This window comes from Empidonax traillii, unplaced genomic scaffold (assembly GCF_003031625.1).
Source record: "Empidonax traillii isolate 1590-97213 ecotype Southwest subspecies unplaced genomic scaffold, ASM303162v1 scaffold372:size565953, whole genome shotgun sequence".
Taxonomy (NCBI): Eukaryota; Metazoa; Chordata; class Aves; order Passeriformes; family Tyrannidae; genus Empidonax; species Empidonax traillii.
The window spans coordinates 90568-113303 of NW_020955565.1; the positions used below are offsets into that span (position 1 = coordinate 90568).

At 49.0% G+C, this 22736-nt stretch overlaps 1 protein-coding gene across 1 annotated transcript; it reads right to left on the bottom strand.

Annotated features, from left to right (window-relative positions):
* Positions 1–87: 87 nt before the first annotated feature.
* On the bottom strand, positions 88–22607 carry DHX9 (DExH-box helicase 9). The gene is made up of 26 exons (XM_027892887.1): positions 22474–22607; positions 20376–20516; positions 19800–19914; positions 19487–19599; positions 18958–19103; positions 15779–15825; positions 15282–15415; positions 14649–14738; positions 14387–14548; positions 13180–13257; positions 12657–12848; positions 12033–12174; positions 11474–11556; positions 10210–10366; positions 9952–10052; positions 9149–9362; positions 8862–8956; positions 8638–8711; positions 7897–8049; positions 6131–6291; positions 5155–5266; positions 4406–4567; positions 4173–4300; positions 2850–3079; positions 1508–1623; positions 88–292 (listed from the first exon to the last, which is right to left on the bottom strand). The coding sequence occupies exons 1-26, from the start codon at positions 22582–22584 to the stop codon at positions 88–90; spliced, it is 3462 nt and encodes a 1153-aa protein (XP_027748688.1). The 5' UTR covers positions 22585–22607.
* Positions 22608–22736: the final 129 nt, after the last annotated feature.

The window sequence follows — 22736 nt, forward strand, 5'->3', positions numbered from 1 at the left end:
AAGCTCCCCACAGGCTGCGGGGATTGCCAAGATGAGCATCTTACAGGCAGCGCTCTGTCCCCCCCAGGCTGGCAGGAGCCACCGCGCTCACCTCGTGTTGGTGGGCAGGAGGGCCATGCCCGCGGCCGCGGGCCGGGACAGCTGCCGGATCGCCGTCAGCATCCGCTCGTGTGCCGGCTCCAGGTGCCGGACGATGCCGGGGTCTTTGCTCACCTCCACCACCAGCCCCTCCACGGCGGCGCGCAGGGCGGTGATGCAGGCGGCCGCTGAGTGCCGCATCCGCAGCTTGATCCTGCGGCACAAAGCGCGTCAGAGCCGCCCCGGCTGCCCCGCACAAACACACGGGCTCATCCCTTAAGTTCTAACCTGGGGCAGACTGGCCCCAGTGAAGGGCCATATTTGAAAAATCCCTGAAGTTTGACATTGCTAAAACACAGCTATTCTGTAGAAATCTGCCCTTGAATTACAACAAAGGGCCATGGAGATGCTCCAGGGGCTGGAGCCCCTCTCTCTGGGAACAGGCTGGGAGAGCTGGAGTTTCTCAGGCTCCGGGGAGAACTCAGAGCCCCTTCCAGTGCCTAAGTGGGGCTTATAAAAAGGAGGGAGAGGGACTTTTTATATGGGCAGACAGGATGAGGTGGAACTGCCAGAGGGCAGGGTGAGATGGGATATTGGAAGGAATCCTTCCCTGGGAGGCTGGAAAGGCCCTGGCACAGGTTGCCCAGAGAAGCTGTGGCTGCCCCTGGATCCCTGGAAGTGTCCAAGGCCAGGTTGGACGGGGCTTGGAGCAACCTGGGCTGGTGGAAGGTGTCCACCTGAGATGAGCTTCAAAGTCCCTTCCAACCCAAATCATTCTGGGATCCTGTCGTTCTATATTCAGATAATACCAATATGTAACCTCTTGCATCAAAACAGAAAGATACAAAAATATAAAGTGAACTAACAACATGAGGCTCCAAGATTTTGAAAGCTCCAGGCCACCCTCAAAGATGCTACTGAATTAAGCTTAAGCATTTGTTTGCCTCCGTTAGGGGGAAAAAAATAAAAAGGCACTCAGATGGCATTTGGTCATGGCCATAAAATTTACACTGCCAGAAGCAATCATTGCTCTCCTCAAGCTGTTTCCAAGGCTTGAAAACAAGGATTCCTCAGCCTATGTCTGAAGTGGAGGCCCCAAACTCACAGTACCTCTTATTCACCTTCCTGTTAAAGGGGAAAAACCAGCAGGTTTTTTTTGGAAACTGCCTGGTGTCCTGTTTTCAAGCTGAAGCACATAATCTGCATGGACCAGAGCTCCAATAAACCCCTCCCTTCCTCACAGGAAACAAAGGTGATGCCTTCCCAACACACCTGTGGTGCAGGGCCTGCTCTGGGGTCCCTGTTCTAGGGACATTTGTGGCCACAGAACTGACACTCCCCCTGTCAGAGGGCTTGGAACTGGATGGGCTTTAAGGTCCCTTCCTTTCCCAAACCATTCCACGATTCTGAGCACCAAGGAGGTCCCTACCAGTCATCCACCAGAACGAGCTCCCCATCTGACAGGACTTTCTTGGAGGCAAAGAGGAGCAGCTGCAGGGGGCTCACCAAGGTCATGGTTTTGGCAGAGATGGCTCGGGTTCGAATCTGCAGGTGAGAGAGGAAAACAACTCTTGGAATGGAAAACAGATCCTTACCTTCCTCTGGACGCTGAAACTGGAGAGTTTTGTAAAAAAAACTATCCAAACACACCAAAAAACATAGGTATAATGTTAGGAGATGACAAGAACACATGCACAAACAAAATTTAATGCCAGGCTGATGTTTAGAGGGCTTCTGTACTGGCTGGTGTACAAAAACCCCCCAAAACCCAAGAGCTATTTAAAAACACCCCTTTTCTGTGTCTGCAGTTGTGCAGCTGCGGTTTTGCAAGAGCCATCCATGCTTTGCCAGCCTCAAAACGACCAAGGCACGGCTGAATTATTTCCCCACCTTTTGCACTGCTGGGGCTGTGAGGAAAAGCTGCTTCAGTGGAGTCCAGCTCATGCAGGTGTGCCAGCCTGCCTTCTCACCTCCCAGAAACCAGACCCTAAGCTTGAACTTGCACTTGGATCTCTCTGAGCCAGAGGTAACAGCCCTGACTGCCCAGCTCCTGCCCCTCACTTTAGAGAGGAACAGAAGAGCAGCAGTTTGTATTCCAGCCTCCCACCCTGCCAGCTCCTCTCTCCCTCCTCCTTTCGCACAGCAGGATCTGCTGTACTCGTCTGTCCTCAGGGAGAAGATCTGCTCCTGCCTGGAAGTCACCACACACACTCAGGAGAGAGAAACTTCCAGAATAAAAACTGTGGCAAGGGAATGGCCCGTGCAGAGCCCTGAAGTTCCAGGTGAGACGGAGGATGGTTCAAAACTCCATCTATTGCCAAACACAAAAGCACTGCCTTTGTTTGCTCCCACACACACAGGTGAGCAACCCCCTGCCACATTCCATGTCCCTGTTTTCTCCCTGGATCCGTAAGCAGCACAAGTGATAAGGGTACAAATTCTCTGGTGCCTGATGAGCACGGAAGAGCTCCCAAAACAAACTCTGAAAAGAAGGTAATGGTTTAGATCCCCCTCTGTGATCTGGCTGTTGTCACAAAACTCACAGGAACTTCCTGCTGGATGTGGTTGAGTGGAAGCTCCTGGGAGGCTGAGCGACACCAGGACCACGAGAAGTTCACTTGCTGGAAAGAAAACCAACCAACAAACGGCCCCTCCCCAAAAAACAAGCTAAATATTGCACAGTCAGGTTTTATCCTTGTGGCTTCTTTCCCAAGCAGAGCCTCTGGAACAGTCTGGCAGCACGTGATGAAGAACAAACCCAAAGGCTTTACCTTTTCCCCGAAAACGAAGAAGGGCGAGGGGTACTTGATGTCCTGGCTGCTGAAAGGGCAGTTGACAGATGATTTGTGGATGAGAGCGTTGTGCCCCTCAGTGGTAAGAATTTTCCTCTTCTCCTTGTGGTAGCAGACGTTGGGGTAGACCCCAAAGGCCAGCAGGGAGATGACAACGTCCAGGTTATTATCTGGGCCGGTGTTGTTGAACGGCTGAGTCATCAGACACTCTGTTGGCAGAGAACAGAGGAGTGGCTCAAATCCACGGGGCATAGAGGAGAGCACAGCAGGGTTGTTTAGGGTCCTGGATCAGAGCAGAGTGGTTTAGGATCCTGGACTAACTCATTTTCTGATTCAGTCCACTGGTAGAGGTGCATCTGCTCCCCAGTGACCTCTGCACTCACAGCATTTCAGCTCTACACTCAATTTTTAATTCCTTATTGGAGAGCAAAAAGCTGAAAAATACCACCACCAAGGAGGTGTTTTTCTCTCCCAAACTCTTCATAAACAAGGAGAGAGGGGGTTGCCTAGAATGTGCTGCACCACAGTGTGTTTACTGTCATTTGTTCTGGAGACAGAACTTTGGGGGGGAGGCCAGAACGGATGCTTTGATTAGTTTATTTGTTACAAACCTCCCCAGAGTCTCTGGGAGCTTGTTTTCAGGTCATCTTGCCCAGAAAGAAAGTTAAGGATAAATGCAGCAGTGATCCTAGCAGCGTGAGGAGAAAAAAAATTAAAGGAATTTAAAGAAAAAGAAAATAAAAAGGAAAAGAAGGGGAGATAAACATCTACTAAATCCAGCCAGACAAACCACTTAAATCACTGAGCTCCTCAGCAACACTTGGCAAATTCAGAACCTGGTCAAGTTTAAGAATTCTGTTTTTTCCTAGAAAATGGAATAATTTGGCACTCTGCTGCAGCAGGAGTCACAGGGAACACAGCACTGTGCAGATCACACAGACTCCCTGCTCAGGCTGAAGGAAAGGAGGGGGGAAGTACAACACAGCACGTTTTGGAGATGCAAAAGGGAAGCAGAAAGAAAACCAGGGAGGTAACACTGCAAGGACAGCTGCTTACTAGATCTTCAACCCTGCAGCCCTGAGCTCAGCCTCCAAAACCAACCTGTGCTGCACCACAGCCCCCACAGCTTCTCTGGTTCAGGAGCCAGCACTGAAACTCCCTCTAAGAGCAGAGCAGCGTTATGGCAAACCCACCAAACCCTCAGTGCTTGTGTGCTCAGCACAGACCATCCTGCTTATTTATTTATTTATCACCTCAGAATGAAAAATGCAATGATTCATTACTGTGTCCGAGCAGAATCACCTTCAGGGAAGCCAGAACTAATGAGTATTTCTTTCAGCTGGACTTTTGCTTCCCAAGTCATTCTCAGGGTGGCCATGCTGAGTCTCTTGTGCTCACAAAACCTCTTCTCTGCTTCTTCGCCACCCATCCTGAAAAGGAAAAAAGAGAGGGAATTGGGGGTGTGGTGAAGGGAGGGGGAAGCTCCCACTGTGTTACCCACGAGTGCCCCTCAGCTGCTGTGCCACACAACGCACCTGGCATCGTCCCAGGCCTGGAAGACAGAGAGCAGAGCCACGTGGTCCGAGTGCCTGGTGCCAGCAAAGTTCCTGTGGACGTAGCCCAGGCGTTTGCCCTCGCTGATGAAGGGCTCAGGGAAGCAGGTGGCTGCAGAGATGGTACAAACAGCATCTCCCACGCTGAAAGGAGCCACACAAGGGATCAGGGTCGCTCAGCTCCTGCTGCCAGCACCTGCTGCAGGCTGCTGGGGGCAGTGCAGCTTCTCTGCTGCACACCTTAGTGACCTGGCCCTCATCTACCACAGTTCTTCCCTGAAACACTGCTCTGGAAGTGGATGTTAAATCAGGTCTCTCTCCCCTCCTCCCCATCCACACACCACCTTCTTCTGGTGAAAAGGACCCTACAGCCGTCACAGTGACAAAGCAAAACCCGGGGATTCATTTTAATCCTTACCCCAATGTCAAATCCCACGTCTCCCCACCTCTAGCTCACTGTTTTATACTTAAGTGTTTCCAGTCCCACTCTTCATTCATAAATTCAGGCTCCTCTGATCTGTTGCAGTGAGCTCTCAGTTCTATGACTACTTCATTCCCTGCACTAGGAGTTAATTCTCCTCCACTCCCATGAGTATTCAGTCTGCTCTCCCCAACTGCAGCACTTACTGCTCATCTGGATATCTTGGTTTTTTCTCTCGTACAGTGCATGCCAAGAGGCTCAGGAACTCAGAAAACAAGACCAAGACCACTGAGGTGAGTTCTCAACTTACTAAAAAATACAGCCCAGGATCATCATCTTGCCCAGACGAGGCTCAATGGGAAGCTTGGCCAGGATTCTTCCCAGAGGTGTCAACTCATCGTTGGAATCCAGGGCATCCAGCTCTGAAACAAGATCCCTTGTTATCAAAGGGGGTCAGCTAATCCCAGAAAGCCTTGGATAAGAAATTCAGAGTTTCTGGGAGTGTGTTTAAATGGAACCCCACCTGCACTCAAGTTTAATGTCGTTTACAATATTGCCAGCCTGATTTTCAAAAACGCTCTGAGGTCAGACAGACTTTACTTCAGCTTTACAGATGTTTTACTACCTCCTCCCCAGTTAAAACATTCACATATGTGTTTTTCCATTCCTTTTTTAGTTTGTTTCTGTACAACCACCACTACATCGCTAAACTTTCTTCAAGTCCCCGTATTTGATGTAATCACAGCCGACTGGGGAGTCTTTGCTGCTGCTGCCAGATCTTCCTCAAAAAGAGGCCACCACAAACCCTCTCTTCTATGAGGCTTCACCTGCCTTTCCCTCCTTCCATTACCTAAAAATTATCATCCTCAAAGCCGCCAGGAGTTTTTTTTACATTAAAAAAAAAAAAAAAAAAGAAAAAAAAAAGCTTTGTAGCCTCAGCAATTAAACAGGAGAGGAAACACATAAAGGACTCCTTAGCCACTTTGAAAAATAACATGCCTGACCTTCCTGAGAATGTACTAGCAGTGTACCTGCACTGACAAAAAAAAATCACAGGGAAGCACCTGCAGAAACAGCTCCTTGAGTGTTAAGAGCTGAAAACATTTGCCTTGGGAATTCCAAGTTACTTCTTCAGCCGCACAAGCCACCAGGGCTGCTCCTCTCCCCGGCGGGCTGTGAGAGCAGCACACGCTGTGTTCCACACAGCGTGTGCTGCTCTCACAGCCCGCCGGGGGGAGGAGCAGCCCTGGCCGGTGGAAAATCAGCCCCAGGGACACCGTGGGTACCTCTGAGCGTTCGCTCCGCCTCGATCACCGCGTCCAGGGGCGGCGGCTCGATGGCCTTGGCCAGGAACTGCCCGATCCCGCCCAGCCGCAGCAGTTTGATGCTCAGGGCGATCTCGTGCAGCGGCGTCCGGAACATTTCGGGCGTCATGTGAGTCTGAAGCCTGTGGAGGTGGGGAAGGGGAGAAGAGAACAAAGAGAACAAAACACAGGGGTCATTTGATTGCCACAAGGGGTCATTGCACCAGCACAAATTGACTGCCCTCCAAGGAAAACGCTGCCCCCCGCGGAGCCTCCTCCTGCAGCCTGGGCTCTTCTTCCAGGAAATTCCATGCTCCTCCTTTCTCCCTTGGCTACACCTGCACTGGGAATTCACGCAGGGTGCAGCCCTCACATTCCCACTGCTTGATGTGGCTTCTACCACGAGCTGACCACACAGAGCCCCATTCCCAGCATGGAGCCCCATTCCCAGCACTGTGTCCAGCCCATACCTCCCTTACCATCATCTCCTCCTCCTCCTCCTCCTCCACTCCTGAGGGACAACCTCCTTGCAGCCCTTCTCTACCTGTCCCTTCAACTCCAAACCACCCACTCCTCCTGCCACACACCTCTCTGATCACTAAAATCAGTAAGTGTTTCTGCTGGATGTCTTCCAAAGGTGGTGTTTTTTGTTTTTTTTTGGTAGGAAAAAGACCCCATGGAAACACACAGAGCACAGTGATCCTTTGTGATCCCCTTCAGCTTGCTGGTTGAAATATGAAGTCTGCAGGGAATGACTGCACTCAGCAACAGGCTGAAAGGGTTTCAAACCTAGAAAGGGTTTCAAACACCTCGAACAGATATCCAGGTTCAGCTGGCACCAGATGTAAGATGGTATCTCTCAAAAGATTACCTTCACAAGTCCCCAAACCCTTTCCTAGGCACCACAGAACTAGTATATTTGGGGTTTGGATTTTTTCTAGGAAGGTAACTTTAAAATCATGAAATCCCATGATTACTCCAGTAGCCCAAAACCAGTTCACTGTCAAAAACTGTTAATTAAAATCACTCCACTGTACTCGACAGCAGATCTAAATAAACTGGAGCAATTCAAGGAGAGCTTTTGATCAACTGATGCTTTCAGAGGTTACAAAAAGCTGAAACATCAAAACAGTTATGCTCTAAGAGCCAGAGAAAGGGGCACTGGAACTTTCACGAGGGAGATCAAACACAGAGTGTAACAGCTGTGTAGACTTTTCCAACCAGCAAAGAGATTTCCACGGCTCTGCTGATGGAGAAACAGCTTGGCAGAGAGAAGGGATCAGAGGTTGCAGCTGCAGGGAAGGTGCTAGAGCAGCATGAAGGGGCTTCCTGGTCATGGAAGGGGATGCAGAGAAAAGCAGTATCTGCTTTCCCTGCTTTTTGCCACTTTCATGACAGAATCGCCTGTTATTTGGAGATGCCAAGTGCCCCCAGTGTTTGCAGGCAAAGTAAAAAGCTCTTTTCTGCCTTGCCTCAATTCCCAAGCAGTATTATTTTCCCCCTGAGAGATTGTGTAGGTTGCAGTGACTCTCTTAATACTAAAACCATCAGCTCCTTATCCCCCTGGCACTACGGGTGACAGCACCTTGACACAGGTGCGTTTTTTTAGCCAAAGAACGGCGATATTTCTTTGTGAGAGCTCACACCACACATCTCCTCCCTGTGCCTTCTGCAGTGATTTCCCCAGCCCGAGCAGAGCAGCCCCCAGCAGCCTGGGGGTGTTTTGTCCCTGCAGGGCAAGGCCTCACCTCTCAAAGCGAGCTCTGCTGCACAGGTGGAAGCAGAACCCGGCCCGCACGCGCCCGGCCCTGCCCTTGCGCTGCTCCAGGTTGGTTTTCGAGGCCCAGACCGTGGCATAGTTGGTCATGTTGTTGTGAGCCGTGAACAGCTTCACTTTTTGCCTGTTCCAGGGGGAAAAAAAAAAACAAAACAAAAAAACCCACTTGAGATCAGTAGTTCTTCACATAATGTCCTGCCAAATCAGTTATCTTACCGCTGCCACCCTGTCTGAGTAGCTGAGCCTTGGCTAGTTAGGCATGGACCTGGCAGCTAAAGCATCACTCTAGAAAGCAGTGCCCCACGCCATACACAGAATGATGTTCTCAAAACTATCTCAAAAGCTTAACATTATCCTAAATTCATGAGCTCCCTGGGTGCACATCGCTCAGAGAACGTGCCCAGCGAGGCAGGATCTGGAGGAGACCACAAAAATCTTCCTCTCTTCCATCAGGCAGACACTGAGGGTTTGTAACTCTCGTTTGGCAGGTGGCATCCATCCAACTGGCGTGGAGACCCCTTGACACCTCCCATGAATGGCCCATGAGATGCCAGCGGGGTGTGTCACTGCACTGACCGGCCCGAGACAATGCTCATTTGTCCTGAGCTGGAGCCCCCCAGCTCAGCTCTGGGAACACAAGGCCCTTCTGTGTGCTCCTTCTGCATTCCCAAGGGTGGGATTCACAGAACAAAAAGCTGCTTCAGGAACTCACTTGCAGGAGTCGATAACGAAGACCACGTCGTTGATGGTGATGCTGGTCTCGGCAATGCTGGTGGATAAAATAACCTGGGAAAAACCAGGAATTGCAAAGTGGCATTACTGGTCTGGAACAGCTGAGGATGGACAGCAGGATCAGCTACAGAACTTACATGAAACAAGTCAGCAACACATTCCCCAAAAGCCCAACAGAGCTGCACACAGAGGAGGCTCCCTTACTTTGGTGACTCCGGGAGGCACGGGATCAAACACTCGGCGCTGCTCTTCCAGAGGAATTTGGGAATGCAGAGGTAAAATCCTGTACTGGTGGCCTCCTGCAACAGGAACACAAGAAGGCTGGTGACTACCACTGGGTGACTCTCATTCCTTCCTTGCACAATATAAAAACTTCTGCTCATTCACTTCCACAACAGATTAGCTCCCTGAGCCTCTCATCCCACTCCCATCCTCCCCCAGCCCAGAGTTTCTTGGGAAAGGATGAGATATCAGGAAAGAGCTGCTCGTACCGAAGCGGGGGTTCATTTCTAGATGCTTCTGCATCGTGTAGATCAAGTTCCAGCCAGGCAAGAAAACCAGGACGGCTCCTGGGACATTCAGGGTCTTGATGTAAATCAGCAGGGCCTCAATGAGCTCAAAAGAGGTTTCTCTCTCGTTCAGCTGAGCCATGGAGTGCTTTGTTTCTGGGCCATATTCATCACTGCAAATAAGGTTGCAGTTGGCCTACAAAGAAAAAAAAAATCATGTAAATTAATTTACTCAAACTGTAGAGACTGGCTGACCAGGCAAACAGGAAAATGAGATAGGTAGGTAGTTGCCTCTCAAGAAAAACCAGCCATCTTTTAAAAATTTCAAATGACTGGCCTAAACAGAAGTTTCAAACCAACAAATTAAAAGCTACAGAAGTGACAGGTTCTGGACAATGTGTGTGAGTATTGACAATATCAACTGCAAGCGAAGAAGGGAGAGAATCTAAATTTTCACCCTGGAAAGACATCACCAAGCTCATGCTTCCCTGTTTTTTCTTCCAAGGGCACCAATCTTTTCATTTCCCAAAGCATTTCAGTTCTAGCTTTAAAGAGGAGTAGATTGGCAAACACAAGAACTTTGGCTTCACTGAGAAAGAAATTCTTCAGTTTAGAAGGGCAATGGGCAAACTGAGTTGTACTGCTGAAGTTAACAGCAATCTCAGGTATTATAGGAAAGCTGCTACAAGTGCTTTAGTTCAACAGTGCCAAAGGAATTACACCTGAGTTAGAGCCCTAAAAGTGGCACTTGTTCAATTTTTCATATGGAAAAAGGTCAAACCTACGTCATCATCTTCACCACTTTCTTCGTCCTTTTCTTTCTTCTTCTTCTCCTTTGGTGGAGGAACAAACTGAGTCATCTGAATACAATCTTCCAGAAAGTAATCTGCAAGGACAGACAGGTGATCAGCACTGACTGACAGAAACCTGTGCAAGAGTTCTTCTCATCATCTCCCCAGAGTCTCCCGATGTAACTGGGAGGTTTCAGAGCGTGAACAAAATAAGAAGCCAAGCAGTTGCTGGAGGTGCAAGCGATGGTTTACCTTGGACAGGAAAGGTTCTGCCGTAGACCTCGATGATGGGGCAGTTGAAGAAGTACTCACAGAACATACTGGTGTCAATGGTGGCAGACATGAGGACCACCCTGATCTCAGGGTAGGCCTGGATGACGTCCCTCAGCACCACCAAAAGGAAGTCAGTCTGCACACAGGGAGAATAAAAGAATCATTCACTTGCTACCCGTGAAAAGCAACATCTTCCCAAGAGACCAGAAGGAACTACAAAGACATACATATTTACTGAGCAGGGGTTTTACTGCACAAGAGAGGTTAACAAGTAGCATAAAAAACATTCTGTAACCAGAAACATCTGTCAGTGCCTTATTCTGAAATTATTACAATTCATGGGGTAAGTGAATTTTAGGACTTCCAGTTTTAGGATTTCCAGTTTTTAGGATTATTCTTTTCTCTAAAAGTAGTCTGCTTCCTTCCCAACAATACATTATAACCTCAGGTCTTTTAAAAACTTGGTTTACATATAAAGTGGCCACAGTTCATAAAATAAATAAGAATGACTCGGTGCAGGTGTTTGTGAAGTTTATAGTTCTGTTTAAATATGACATTTCTTTAGTTTTGCCATGTAGTTAGGCAGGCCCTTAGTTCCACAGGTATAATTCCCACCTCGGTCAAAATTTCCAAACTTGTGTTTTAAATCATTAACATAAAATTAATTCATGAAGAGAAAAACGTGTGTTGCAACTGAATCCAAATGAGACCCCAAATTCTGTCCAAACAAGCTTAAATATCCTGTCAGAACTTTGTGGTTTCTCTCTCTCCTGGTGTGGCAAGGCTGAAAACGATACAGGATCATCAAGGGGGCAGAAAATGTTTCCCATTCCTTAAATGACACTCAATCCCTGCCCTAATTCTACTGCAGGGCCTGTAAATATCCCCAGGAATACCACCCTGTCAGCAGGAACAGCACTCCAGAGGAACAATACCATTCACTGTGCTCCCCCACTTGGACAAGATGTGCTTGTGCTGGGGTGTTCTGTTCTCCAGAGGGGACCAGGACATGGGAGATGCTGACAGGAAAAAAGAGGACAGCAAGGAAGCACAAGTCCTTGCTCTGCTAATCAGGTAAGGGGTAATTAAAGAGCTGCTAAAAACATGATTGAGGATGGAAAACTGAGGGGTATGTCCCTTAGCAAGACACAGTTTGCTCTGACACGTTGGCTGCTCCACACAGACACATCCAGGAGTTGGACAGAAGCAGAGGGATCGGGACTGCAGTCACCAGCTCACTCACATTAATGTCTCTCTCGTGGATCTCATCAACGATGACGTGGCTAATGCCACGGATCCCAGTCTCCACCTTCCTCAGAAGAACACCTGAAAAACACACAGCAGGTAAATGTCCCTGTAACAGATCAATCTTCCCCCTCTCAGCCCCTGGGTTAAAAACCACGAAGTGTGCAGGCTGCCCAGCCCCTTTCCCCAGTCCATCTCTAACTGCCAGGCCTTCATCTGCACCAGTGACAGCGAGGGCACGAAGCATTACCACCCGAAAGAGCCTTTCATTCTTCCCACCCAACGCTGCCTCCCCTTCTGGCTTTTAGGGACAATCATATGGCAATTTTATTTCTTCACAGGATTATTTCTGTGTGCTACCAGACCCGTATTACCAGACCTCTGGACTACAGCTTTAATCTTTCTTTGCAAACAGCACATCAGCAAACTTCTACCCCTCAAAAAAACCCTTTTCAATCCCTCAAATGGAGTTCCTGCAAGCTTTAACCGAACCACACCCCCACTTCTGCTGCTAATGCCCAGGGAACGAGCTGCAGAGGTGACCCAGCAGTACAGACCCACGGTGCAGAAGAGGATGCTGGCGTGGGGCCGGGGCAGCACGGACTCGAAGCGCACGCTGTAGCCGCAGCTCTGCCCCGGCTCCTCTCCCCGCTCGTAGGACACGCGCTCGGCCACGGACACCGCGCTGATCCGCCGGGGCTGCGGGGGAAAGGTTAACTCTGCGTGTGAAATCACGGAGCAGGGATATGAGGATGTCTGGGAACTACCAGCTGGCATTGGCTAAATGTTTTCCCCTCGGTCTGCTGGAAAGTTTTCGCCTGGGCAAGGTGCAAGCCGGATTATCCGAACTGAAGATTCATGAAAGAATAAGACTCCAAATGAAGACATACATAGTGCCGAGGTTTCTCCTGCTTGCATTACTGAGGAGAAACCTTTATGAACCATGTCCTGCCACAATAACCAGGTTCCTCAGCACATCCTTCAATCATTCAAGGCCAGGCTGGACGGGGCTTGGAGCAACTTGGGATAGGGGGAGGCGTCCCAGCCCATGGCAGGGGGTGGAACGAGATGAGCTTTACGATCCCTTCCCAGCCAAAGCACCCTGTGATTGTGTGATTGTCCCCTAACTGGCCTGTGATTTCTCATGTCCCCCCAGGAGTGCACTGGGCACACCTCCCCACCTGTGTCACCACGATGTTGCACTCAGCAGCCCGGCCGGTTCTGATGTGCTCGTCCAGGATGTACTGGGGCACTTGGGTGGTTTTGCCACAACCGGTGGCCCCGCGGATGACAACAACAGAGTTGTGACGGACGGCATCCAGAATTTCACTCTCAAAATTCTTCAGGGGTAAGGCCTCTCTCTCTTCTTGGATCTGGGGGAAAAAAAAAAAAAAATCCAGCACATTTCCAAAATCTCCAAAAATCAACCTGTTCTGCTCCACGTCCGTACCCTGTCTCACTTTTCTACACTTTCCCCTTCTACAAAGGAAAAGCTGTGGAAGAACAGATCACAGCTTGGATTTTTTCCTGACACGGCACAGCACATCCCCACACCCATCCCAGTGGAACATCCAGCCCTTCTGAAACCTGCTGTGTTATTTCTGCTGAAACACAGCCTTACACACTTTGTAGACATTATGTTCAACCCCCTTCTGGAAGAAAAAGGGACTGGTGCAAGCACAGCATGTCACAGGAAGCACTTACCCTCTGTAACTCGTGATCCTGCTCCAGCCGGTACAGGAAATCACTTTTCAGATCCATGCTTATTTGCTCTGGAGTGAGCTGTAAGTACAACACATTGTTTGGAGGCTTTTTGACTCCTTGTCTACATCCTGACTTCAATATCAAATCAGCCACTCCAACATAATGATCCCAAACATCATCATTTCCCACACAGCTCCCTGAAATCACCAATGATCATGTCATTCATTCCACAATATTGAAATTAAACATTCAGCCTCAAAAAAGTTTTTCAGAAGGATCCAAAACACTGAAAAAGAACAATTGTTTAAATTTAAATATTTTAACTGTTTGAAAAACACACTCTACTCAGCAGGAAGCCAAGAGATGATCATTCAGACAGGAGTTTTTAATGTAAGGACTGAACTAATGTAAGCACAGAACCATCCACAGAACAGTAGCTGAAAAGGGAAAAGTGAACAGAGAGAGAAATTCATCAGGCACCTCCTGTATTTCAACTACCCAAGAACTGCAAGGAAATTCAGATTTGTCACCAAAGGGCAAATTGCTTCTGCTGCAAGTAAGTTAGAGCACCATGACTAGCACAGAGAAATCCTGATGAGATTTGAAGTCAGCTCAGTTTGCAGTGTCCACACACACATCCTGCTCATGTGTTTAGAACAACAACACCCAAATCTACGTCAGCTCCATATTTTTTACAAGTTGATACGTAATGATCAGTGTCAAATTGATGCCATTGGTGGAAAAAACTCGAGTGAAGGAAAGTTCTCTCAGTTCACTCTGGCTCTCTGTTGTAGGAAACTCGAGTTCCTGCCCTTAGAGTCTTTTCTTACCAGGTTATACCAGTCAAACCAGAAAAAAAGTCCTAGCATAGAAATATGGGAGAGAAAAGCTAAGGAATTATAAATGACATAGCCATGATCTTACCTTGTAATTTCAATGATAAGCTTTGTATGGGCTGCACAATGGGAAGTAAAAAGTGAAACAGAGAATGGGGGACACTGCTGCTCAGGACCTAGTGAAACACAGAGTGAACACAAAGAATTCCCTGCCTCCAGGTCAGTAAAGGGAGAAATTTTATCAGTGGACTGTTTCCTCCTTTGGAATAGCTTATACTTTAAATCCGGGGGGGGGGGGGGAAAGAAGCATTTAAAAGTTCTGGAAGCACGGGGAAAACAATCAACAAATCAGTTTTTTAAGTTAATCTTACATTTGCCAGAGGACCCTCATCAATATTGCAGCCGGTCCAAGGGTTCCAGTTGGAATGAGGAGGTGACCAGGGAACAACCCCCATGTGACTCTGTCTCTGCGATGGCTCAAAGTGGGCCAACTTCCCAACGCTGATCAGAACTGGATTACTGGGATCTTCAGGCTAGAAATCCAAAAGCAGAGAGGGCAAAGACAGGCGAGTGCGTTAGAGGAGCAGGTGTGATGTTTCCCCACTGGATGGAGTACCTGAGCCACACACTCACCGAAGGCACAATCTCCAGGGACAGCTCCCGGACGGTCCTTTGCAGCTGATTTTCTAAGTCAGGAGACAGTGACACCTCGTAGGGTTCCAGCTGGGAAATGTGGAAAAACTACACGTCAGTATGCAGACAGACAGACACTGGGAGCCAGAACTGTGGCTGAACCATCAAACAGGGCCGAGGAGTATCACTGCTTCAAAATTCACAGTCTTGGAATGTTCTGGTGACTTGTCATCAAATAAGAACCTGTAGATTCTTTTTAAATATTTGAGTTTGATGGTGGAGGAATGCATTCTCAAAGTTGCTACTGAACACCTAAATAATACATATTATTTGGGGGGTGTGTGTATATAGATAGATTTGAAAGTTAGCAAATGCTCATGTGCCAGAGAATGAATCCAAACAGCTGAGCATAAACAGGAATATTTCAGCTTGTAGAAATATTCCACTGAAAAAAGCGTTTGTTACAAATAGTATTTCATTTACAATTAGTTACTGCTCCATTCACATTACCCATGAAGTTATAGTTTTGATCCAAATCACTGGCCAGAACAGAAACAGCTGCTAAACTGAAGGAACAAACTCAGTAAGTTGAGAGCAGACTGTAACTCACTCGTGTTTTTGGCACAAACTCACCGACTCTCCTTTCTTCTTTGTCTGGCCAGAGTAAGGCTCGATGACCCCCAGGTGGTAGAGCTGCCTGACCAGGGACAGGGCACAGGACTGAGCTGCCAGCTTCTTGTTGGAGCCGTGCTCGCGGCTGAAGATCCCTGTGGCACACGGGGGTCAGATCGGTCAGTCCCGCAGGCTCCACACCAGGCACTGCTCTGAAACAAACTCTCTGTGCACACGGGGAAGTTTCAAATCTTGATGAACCCAGGGTTCCAACCTAAAACCCAGCAGCCCCCTCCAGCAGCTGCCTCAGCCTGGCTGGGTGATGTTACTCACTGACAGGTCCTGTGAAGTTTGCAGTGTGTACAATTATCCCACACCGCCCAGCAGCATCACACAGAGCATCCCTCACCTCTGCAAGTGGCTCCAGCACCTAACCGTGATAAAGTCTGCACCCATAAGCATTCCTCTGTGCCAACACCCACCCCTTGGTGAGTTACAAACTAAACAGGAACACTCACTTCTGCCCAGCTGCTTCACGTAAATGGTCATTTCTGCATCAAAGCTCCTGCAAGGGAAACGACACAAAGGTGCAATTACCAATAGCTGACACTGCAAACATATTCACTCTTTCCAATATTTCTAGGCAAAGACACTCGTGTCCTCAGCCAGAAACTGTCAGCTCATCAGTGACCGAGGTAAAATATTACTGCTTTTAGTCCCTTTAACCCCCATTTGGTTGGTAACACACCTGCCATCAACAGAACCAGTAGATTTGATAAGAAGAATCCTGCAAATGCCACCGTTCAGCATTGAAATTTAAAGCCTCAGTATTAGGAAATATGCTCTGAACTGTCCAAGTTTAAGGCAGCGATTATAAAGCAGGTAGGATGTTAATGTAACATTAACGTGCATCCCACTGAACCATTCACTGCATCCCACATTAGTGATCAGACGATCTAATCACAAGATTATTAGATTAGATCTAATCACTGATCACACTAGTGATCAGATGCTCGTATAACACCAGTAACTCACTAGCAGCCTGTGTTTAACAGCTCAGCTGCACCATCTGATACAGCCACTCTGCTTTTTGCCACACATTTGGCCAGCTCAGAGCACAGCCAAACCCAAACCAGGTCATTCAGTCACAGACCACTGAACTTATCTGCACAGGAGGAGACAGAACACTTGAATTTGCATGGAATTCCATTCCCTCATTGCCACGGTCTGGGAACAGCAGAACTTTAATTTACCAAGTAGCTTGTTACTTGAGTAATAAAGTTCCTCAAGGTAACTGTGAGCAGCAAACCTCACAGTTTGCTTAGCAGGCATGGGACCAGTTCATTTAGAGGTCAACTGATCACTGAATCATAGGATCATGGAATGGTTTGGGTGGGATGAGACCTTAAAGATCATCCAGTCCCACCCCCTGCCCTGGGCAGGGACACCTTCCACCAGCCCAGGTTGCTCCAAGTCCCGTCCAACCTGGCCTTGGACACTTCCAGGGATCCAGGGGGCAGCCACAGCTTCTCTGGGTACCCTGTGCCAGGGCCTGCCCACCCTCTGAGTGAAGAATTCAGGCTTAAAGGCAAAAATAATCTTCAGCAGAGGAGGATGGAACCCAGATCCATGTTTTTCAGAATCCCAGACCTAAGCCCGTGTTCGCCATGTGAAAAATTAAAGCCGAATTCCTGTAAGACAGGATTTATCCGGGCAAACGTGACCCAAGCCGTGTAAATGGGCTCTACTGGACCCAGACCCTCTTTGGAAACCGGGCCTTGGCACCTGTCCAGCTGCAGGCAGGGCCTTGCACACCCGTGTGCTTCACTCCCTGCTGCGAACAAACAGTAAGAAAGGTTAAGTGAGTGTTTAAATTCCAGGTTCGAGCTCCTTCCTGTGCTACCAGCGAACTGACCTGCAGGCACAGTGGCTTCAGGGCTGGAAGGCCACTGGCTCTCAGGGACACAACGGCCACCTAAGACACCGATGACAGTATGTTTCTCAGCCAGGCCTACAGTCAGCATTCAATCTCATTCTCCTCCACCTGAGGGGAGAACAGCAACACCACAGATCAGTTTGCAGCGGAGTCCCACGTGATTTTCCCTAGCCCAGCTGTGCCGCTCTCCAGCAGGAACAGGAGGAGGCAAAGGCATCCCACGCTTCCCATGGAATCCCGGCACGTCCCAGCCCTTAATGTTGAGTTCACGCTCTGTGTTTTTAGGAGAGCCGTGTTTAGATTTACAGCTCATCCCCTCCTGTCATAATTAAAGTTTCTGAATCCAGGTTTCCCAGTTATTACTAAGTTCTTAGACCATGAATGTGATTACCTGACCACAAATCTCTGAGGCAGATCTGTTACAATTCTTTTAAAATTAATATCTCTGATCATTACTCAAAAAAGCCCCAAAATAGACTGGCAGGATGCATGGCAAGTGGTATTTCTTAAAAAAAAAAACTACCTAAACTATACAACAATCCTCAAAACTCCAAAACCATCTGGAGCTATCCCTCTCCTGTTACACACCCTGAAAGGATTAAATCCAACAGTTTGCTCTCCCTTAACAAGCCCTAGAACACATGAGGATTGTTTATCAGACGTTACAGCAGGTTGTGAATTCCCCCTTCTGCCATTCCATCCAGGGAAACCCACACAACCTTCCCTGGATAAACAGGAAACTCTGAAATGCCCTCTGGAAGATCAAATAGCCAGGCTGAGAAACATACTGTCATCTGCAGTCACCTTGTCCTGCTCCGGGCTACCTATGCTAAAATACAGGGGCGTTGGTGCCTGCACCTGCAGAAGGTGCAACAAAAAGAGCTGCACAAAAATTCCCTAAGCTGCAGGAGGAAAGAAATGCTCAGGAATTAAGCCTATTCGAAATTCCTAGCACTGCACAAACTTAACTTTTCTGTGTCACTCACGTTTTAGGGAAAGAAATGGCCTTGCCTGAGAGATGTAAATGGAAATGAAGTGACTGGAAGGCAGGTTTTAAATGAGAATTTACAGCTTTCTGCACTGACACAAATATTTTAAGATATTCTAAATGCTTGGGAGACTCAACAACAGAATACCAGAAGTACTGCAAGTGAGACTCTGATGAAAGGCTGTAATAAGAAAATTCTCTTGTCTTTCTGAAAACACCAACTCTCATAGAACACAAGTTTATACAATGCAAAAAAACCCAACCCCAAACCCCAGCCAGGAGAATCCAGCAGCAGCAGCAGCAGAATGCCATTGTTTCTGGCCACAAAGCATCACCGTATTTCACCAGAAATACAATGTCCTGAAGTTTTGATGATTGGTAGAGAGTGTTTCCAGGGGTAAAGTAATAAAAACCATCAATTCTTGATGCACAGTCTGCCATGAGTTATTTCCATTTGGGGAAACACATGCAAATTCTCTGAAGGAATGGGCTGGAAGTCAAATTAGAGTAATATGCAGCTGGTCTCAAGTGAAAGCCTCAAAACTCCTTTAGGAAGATTCTGCCAAGCTAATTTTTCCAGCAGAAGATTCCACTGTCAAAAAAAGTTAATTGTAATACAAAGAGAAACTAAATGCCCTTAAAGCACATTTCTACACAAGCAAATTGAGGGGTGTTGTTGGTCCTGGCAAAGAACACTGTGGAGCACTAAAAGTAAGTGTGAACAGCCACTGTCACCAAACCCTCTACACAGACAGTGACTAAAACTACCAAACCTGTTGTGATCAGGCCCCATTTCAGTGTATTTATATTCCTCCTGGATCTTCTCCTTTTGGAAAAACTGGTTCAGACGTGCCTTGGCATTTTCCAAGGTCCAACCCCCATGAAGGTCAGCACTTAAGTCCACTTCTGACTCTGAGGTCTAACATGGAAAAGAAGAGTATCATTTACTAGTTTCAAACATTTTTACAGCAAGTCTTTCAAATAACTCATCCAGATTCTATAAAACAATGGAGGCATTACAGAAAATGCCAAAGAATCCTCAGTAATTCTTTATTTTCACAACAAAATGTCAGTATAAAACACTTGGACATGTTCACAGTATCCAGAGTGATTTATTTTGTTCCAGCTTGAGCAAATTGCCTTTGTTAAAAGTCAGCGAGTAAATCTGCATTTTAAGTTACAACCAACAGCAAAATATAAAATGAAAACTCCAAGCCTGATTACAAATGCAAAGAACAAATTAAAGGGGGTGAAACAGGTACCTATTTAAGAACTAAAGGAGAATTCCACAGCATGACTTACCTCCTGACCTTCTTGCTCCTCTTTCCTTGAATAATAATCTTGCAAATTGGCCCCCCGATCCCACTGAGCTCCGTGACTGCCACAGTTTCCAGGTGCTGCACCCGGGCCATTGCCTATCAGGGGGATAAAAACAAACAAAAATAAAATACCCCCCCCCAAACAGGTTCTCAGCACTGGAGAGGCATTTCCTGGAGATCTCACAGTCATTCACACCTCTGCCCCAAAACTATGTCCCCTGTCTGCAGAGCACCGAGGAGAAAAATCACCACTCAGATACATCCAAATACACACAAATTACTGTTTTCAGCCTTACCTACTTCACTTTTTAAAAGCAAATGTGGAGGAAGGGGCCCTCCCAGAGCTGAACTGGAACCAGTGACATCTCTAGCTGCTTCCTGTGCTCCATCAGGGGCGTCACCTGGGGCTGGCTGGGGGAGGGAAGGAAGGAAAACCTCACCACACTGGTACAGGGTAAGTTGTACTGTTCAGCTAACGAGGCAAGAAGGCTGAGAAAACTGAATCAGTCTCTTCCTTCCCAACAGATAACACACAACTTCAGGCTTTATTTACTTTATTTTTTTTCTCTAAAATTGTTGCAATGACAGAGTTACCCTCCTCCTCAGCTCAGCCTTTTATGTGCTAGTCACTGCTGATGGTTCATACAAGGTCACAAAAAGCAGAGATCCTCTCACACACCTGAGGAGCTGTGGCTGCAAGCACTTATGGTTTAAAAAGATGCCAGATTTTCAATGCCTGGTTTGAGGTATCTGTGATTATTATTTTGTTGCTGTAATTTTGCACGGGGGACTGAACTCCAGGGTGAAGCACAACTGGGAGCAACCCCCTGCAGGGAAAGGTCAGGCTCTGGCAAGGAGGAAGAGCAGCTTACCCCGAAGGCAGGGACCTCCTCCTTCTTCACCTCGTTCACCCGCACCAGGTAGTTGATGAAGTCTCGGGCAGCGTTGCTCTGCGCGTCCTTCTTGTTGGTGGAGTTGCCCATGCCCACGTAGTTGAACCCTTCCACTCGGACCTGCAGGGAGCAACCCACAGCTGGCGGGGTGAGAGTGCCTGGAAAACCAGCAGGCCTGGCTGAAACACCCGAGGCTGCTCGCTCAGAAACACGGCAGGAGAAATATCGCTGAGTGGTGTTACGGATCACCAGGTACAGCCATGTGTTTCTGCAGGGTTTGACTGCATCCTTTGTGCCCACTAGAGGGACTCCCACATCCTGAAAACCTCCGTTCTCAGAGCACCAGTGCTTCCCAAAACCTCGTGGAAGAAGAAGAATGGGTGTAGGAAGGGACCCTGGAACACACATCAGCAAACCCTGCCCAGGATCACTTTCCTCAGCCTTAATCCCAAGCCCTCGGACAACAAGCACAGGAGTGAGCCAGTGTTCTCTCAGCCTTATCTCCACATTCTTGCAGATAAAAACGTGAATAATTTCTGATTTTTTTTACTTTACAGCAGCAATTCTATGTCCTGGACAATGACACCTCCAACCAACCAGTAACTGTACTGGATTCACAGCCAGGCTGTGAAAATCAGCAACAGAGAATGTTTTACTGAGACTCATCCTTTCACCTGTTAGGTTTCCATGGATGCTCATAGGGCATCAACATACAAACCCCATATATTGTATAATATACTATATATTAGTTTATATATATTAGTTTTTACAAGAGCATGGAGTGACAGAACAAAAGGAAGCAGATTTAAACTGACAGTGAGTAGGTTTAGATGGGATATTTGAGAAGAAATTCTTCCCTGTGAGGGTGGGGAGGCCCCAGGACAGGATGCCCAGAGAAGCTGTGGCTGCCCCTGGATCCCTGGGAGTGTCCAAGGCCAGGTTGGACGGGTCTTGGAGCAACCTGGGCTGGTGGAATGTGTCCCTGCCCAGGGCAGGGGGTGGGACTGGATGATCTTTAAGGTCCCTTCCCACCCACACCATCCTGAGATTCTATTAATCTAACTGTGCATAAACCACTCCACCTGAGTAACGCTCAGTCTGTTATAACACCCTGAAAACTGTTTTAATATCACTGTGCTTCTCAGTTTTGTTACTGACATGGAAGATAAACGAGAAGGAAGGGTAAAACGACACATTCAAGGTGTTTAGTGCAAATCCCCAGCCCTGCTCACAGACTGACCCATCCTGCACACCCAGTGCCAGCTTCTCCTGAGAGCCAACCTGAACTCACAGCTCCCACATCCCCCGTGTCCAGAGCCAGGAGCAGAGCGCTGTTACAGCCTGGCCTAGGAGCCACTCCAGCAGGAATGCTCTGATACGTTCCATCTCAAGTTCAACCGCAGGCCAAAGCTCTCAGCAAAGGTGACAGACAGCTCTTTGAACTGCAAAACGGACCGCACACACTCACCACCCCTAAGAAGACCAATTTCTCTTCGATGTGGCAGCATCCTTCGGCTGCTTCTCTCCTGCGCCTCCCCTCACACACGGCCGGGGCTGTGGGCCCCCCCTGAGACTTCGGCTCCCAGCGAACCCCCCCGGGCCGGGCACGACGGGACCCCTGAAAACCTTGGCAGAGCCCCCAGACCCCGGGGCAGGGCCCTCAGACCCCCGGCAGGGCCCTCAGACCCCCCGGGCAGGGCCCTCAGACCCCCCGGGCAGGGCCCTCAGACCCCCAGGGCAGGGCCCCCTGTCACCCGTCCACTGGCAACATCCCCAGACCCCCGGCACAGCTCCAGGGCCCTCCCGGCAGCGAGTGCAGACCCGGCACGGCCCCAGGCTCCCTCTAGCAGAGCTCAGACCTCCGGCCCGGCACCCAAACCCGCCGGCAACACCGCCAGGACACAGGCACGGACCCCAGAGCCCCGGCGGGGCCCCGCAGACCCTCGGCGGGACCCCAGACTCGCTCGGAGCTCCCAGCTGCCCGTCACGGAACACAGACCCCCCTCAAGGAGCACAGACCCCCCTCAGGGCCCCCGCACAGCCCCTGTGTGCCGCCCCCGGCGGGGCAGGCCCGCACCTCGCACAGGAAGGTCTGTCGGCCGCGGCCGCCGGCGGCGCGGATCTCGTAGGCGGGCATAAGCCTCCTCCTGCCGCACCAGGCGTACAGGTAGTTCTTCACGTCCCCCATGGCCGGGCCGCCGCTCCGGGAGGCTCCGGAGCAGCACCGCCCGCAGCGGCAGCGGCTGCGCCTGCGCGGGCCCGGCGGGACGGCGGCCGGGAAGGGCCGGGCGGGGCCGGCACAGCGCCCGCCCCTCAGCGCGGTCCGTCCCTGAGGGCAGA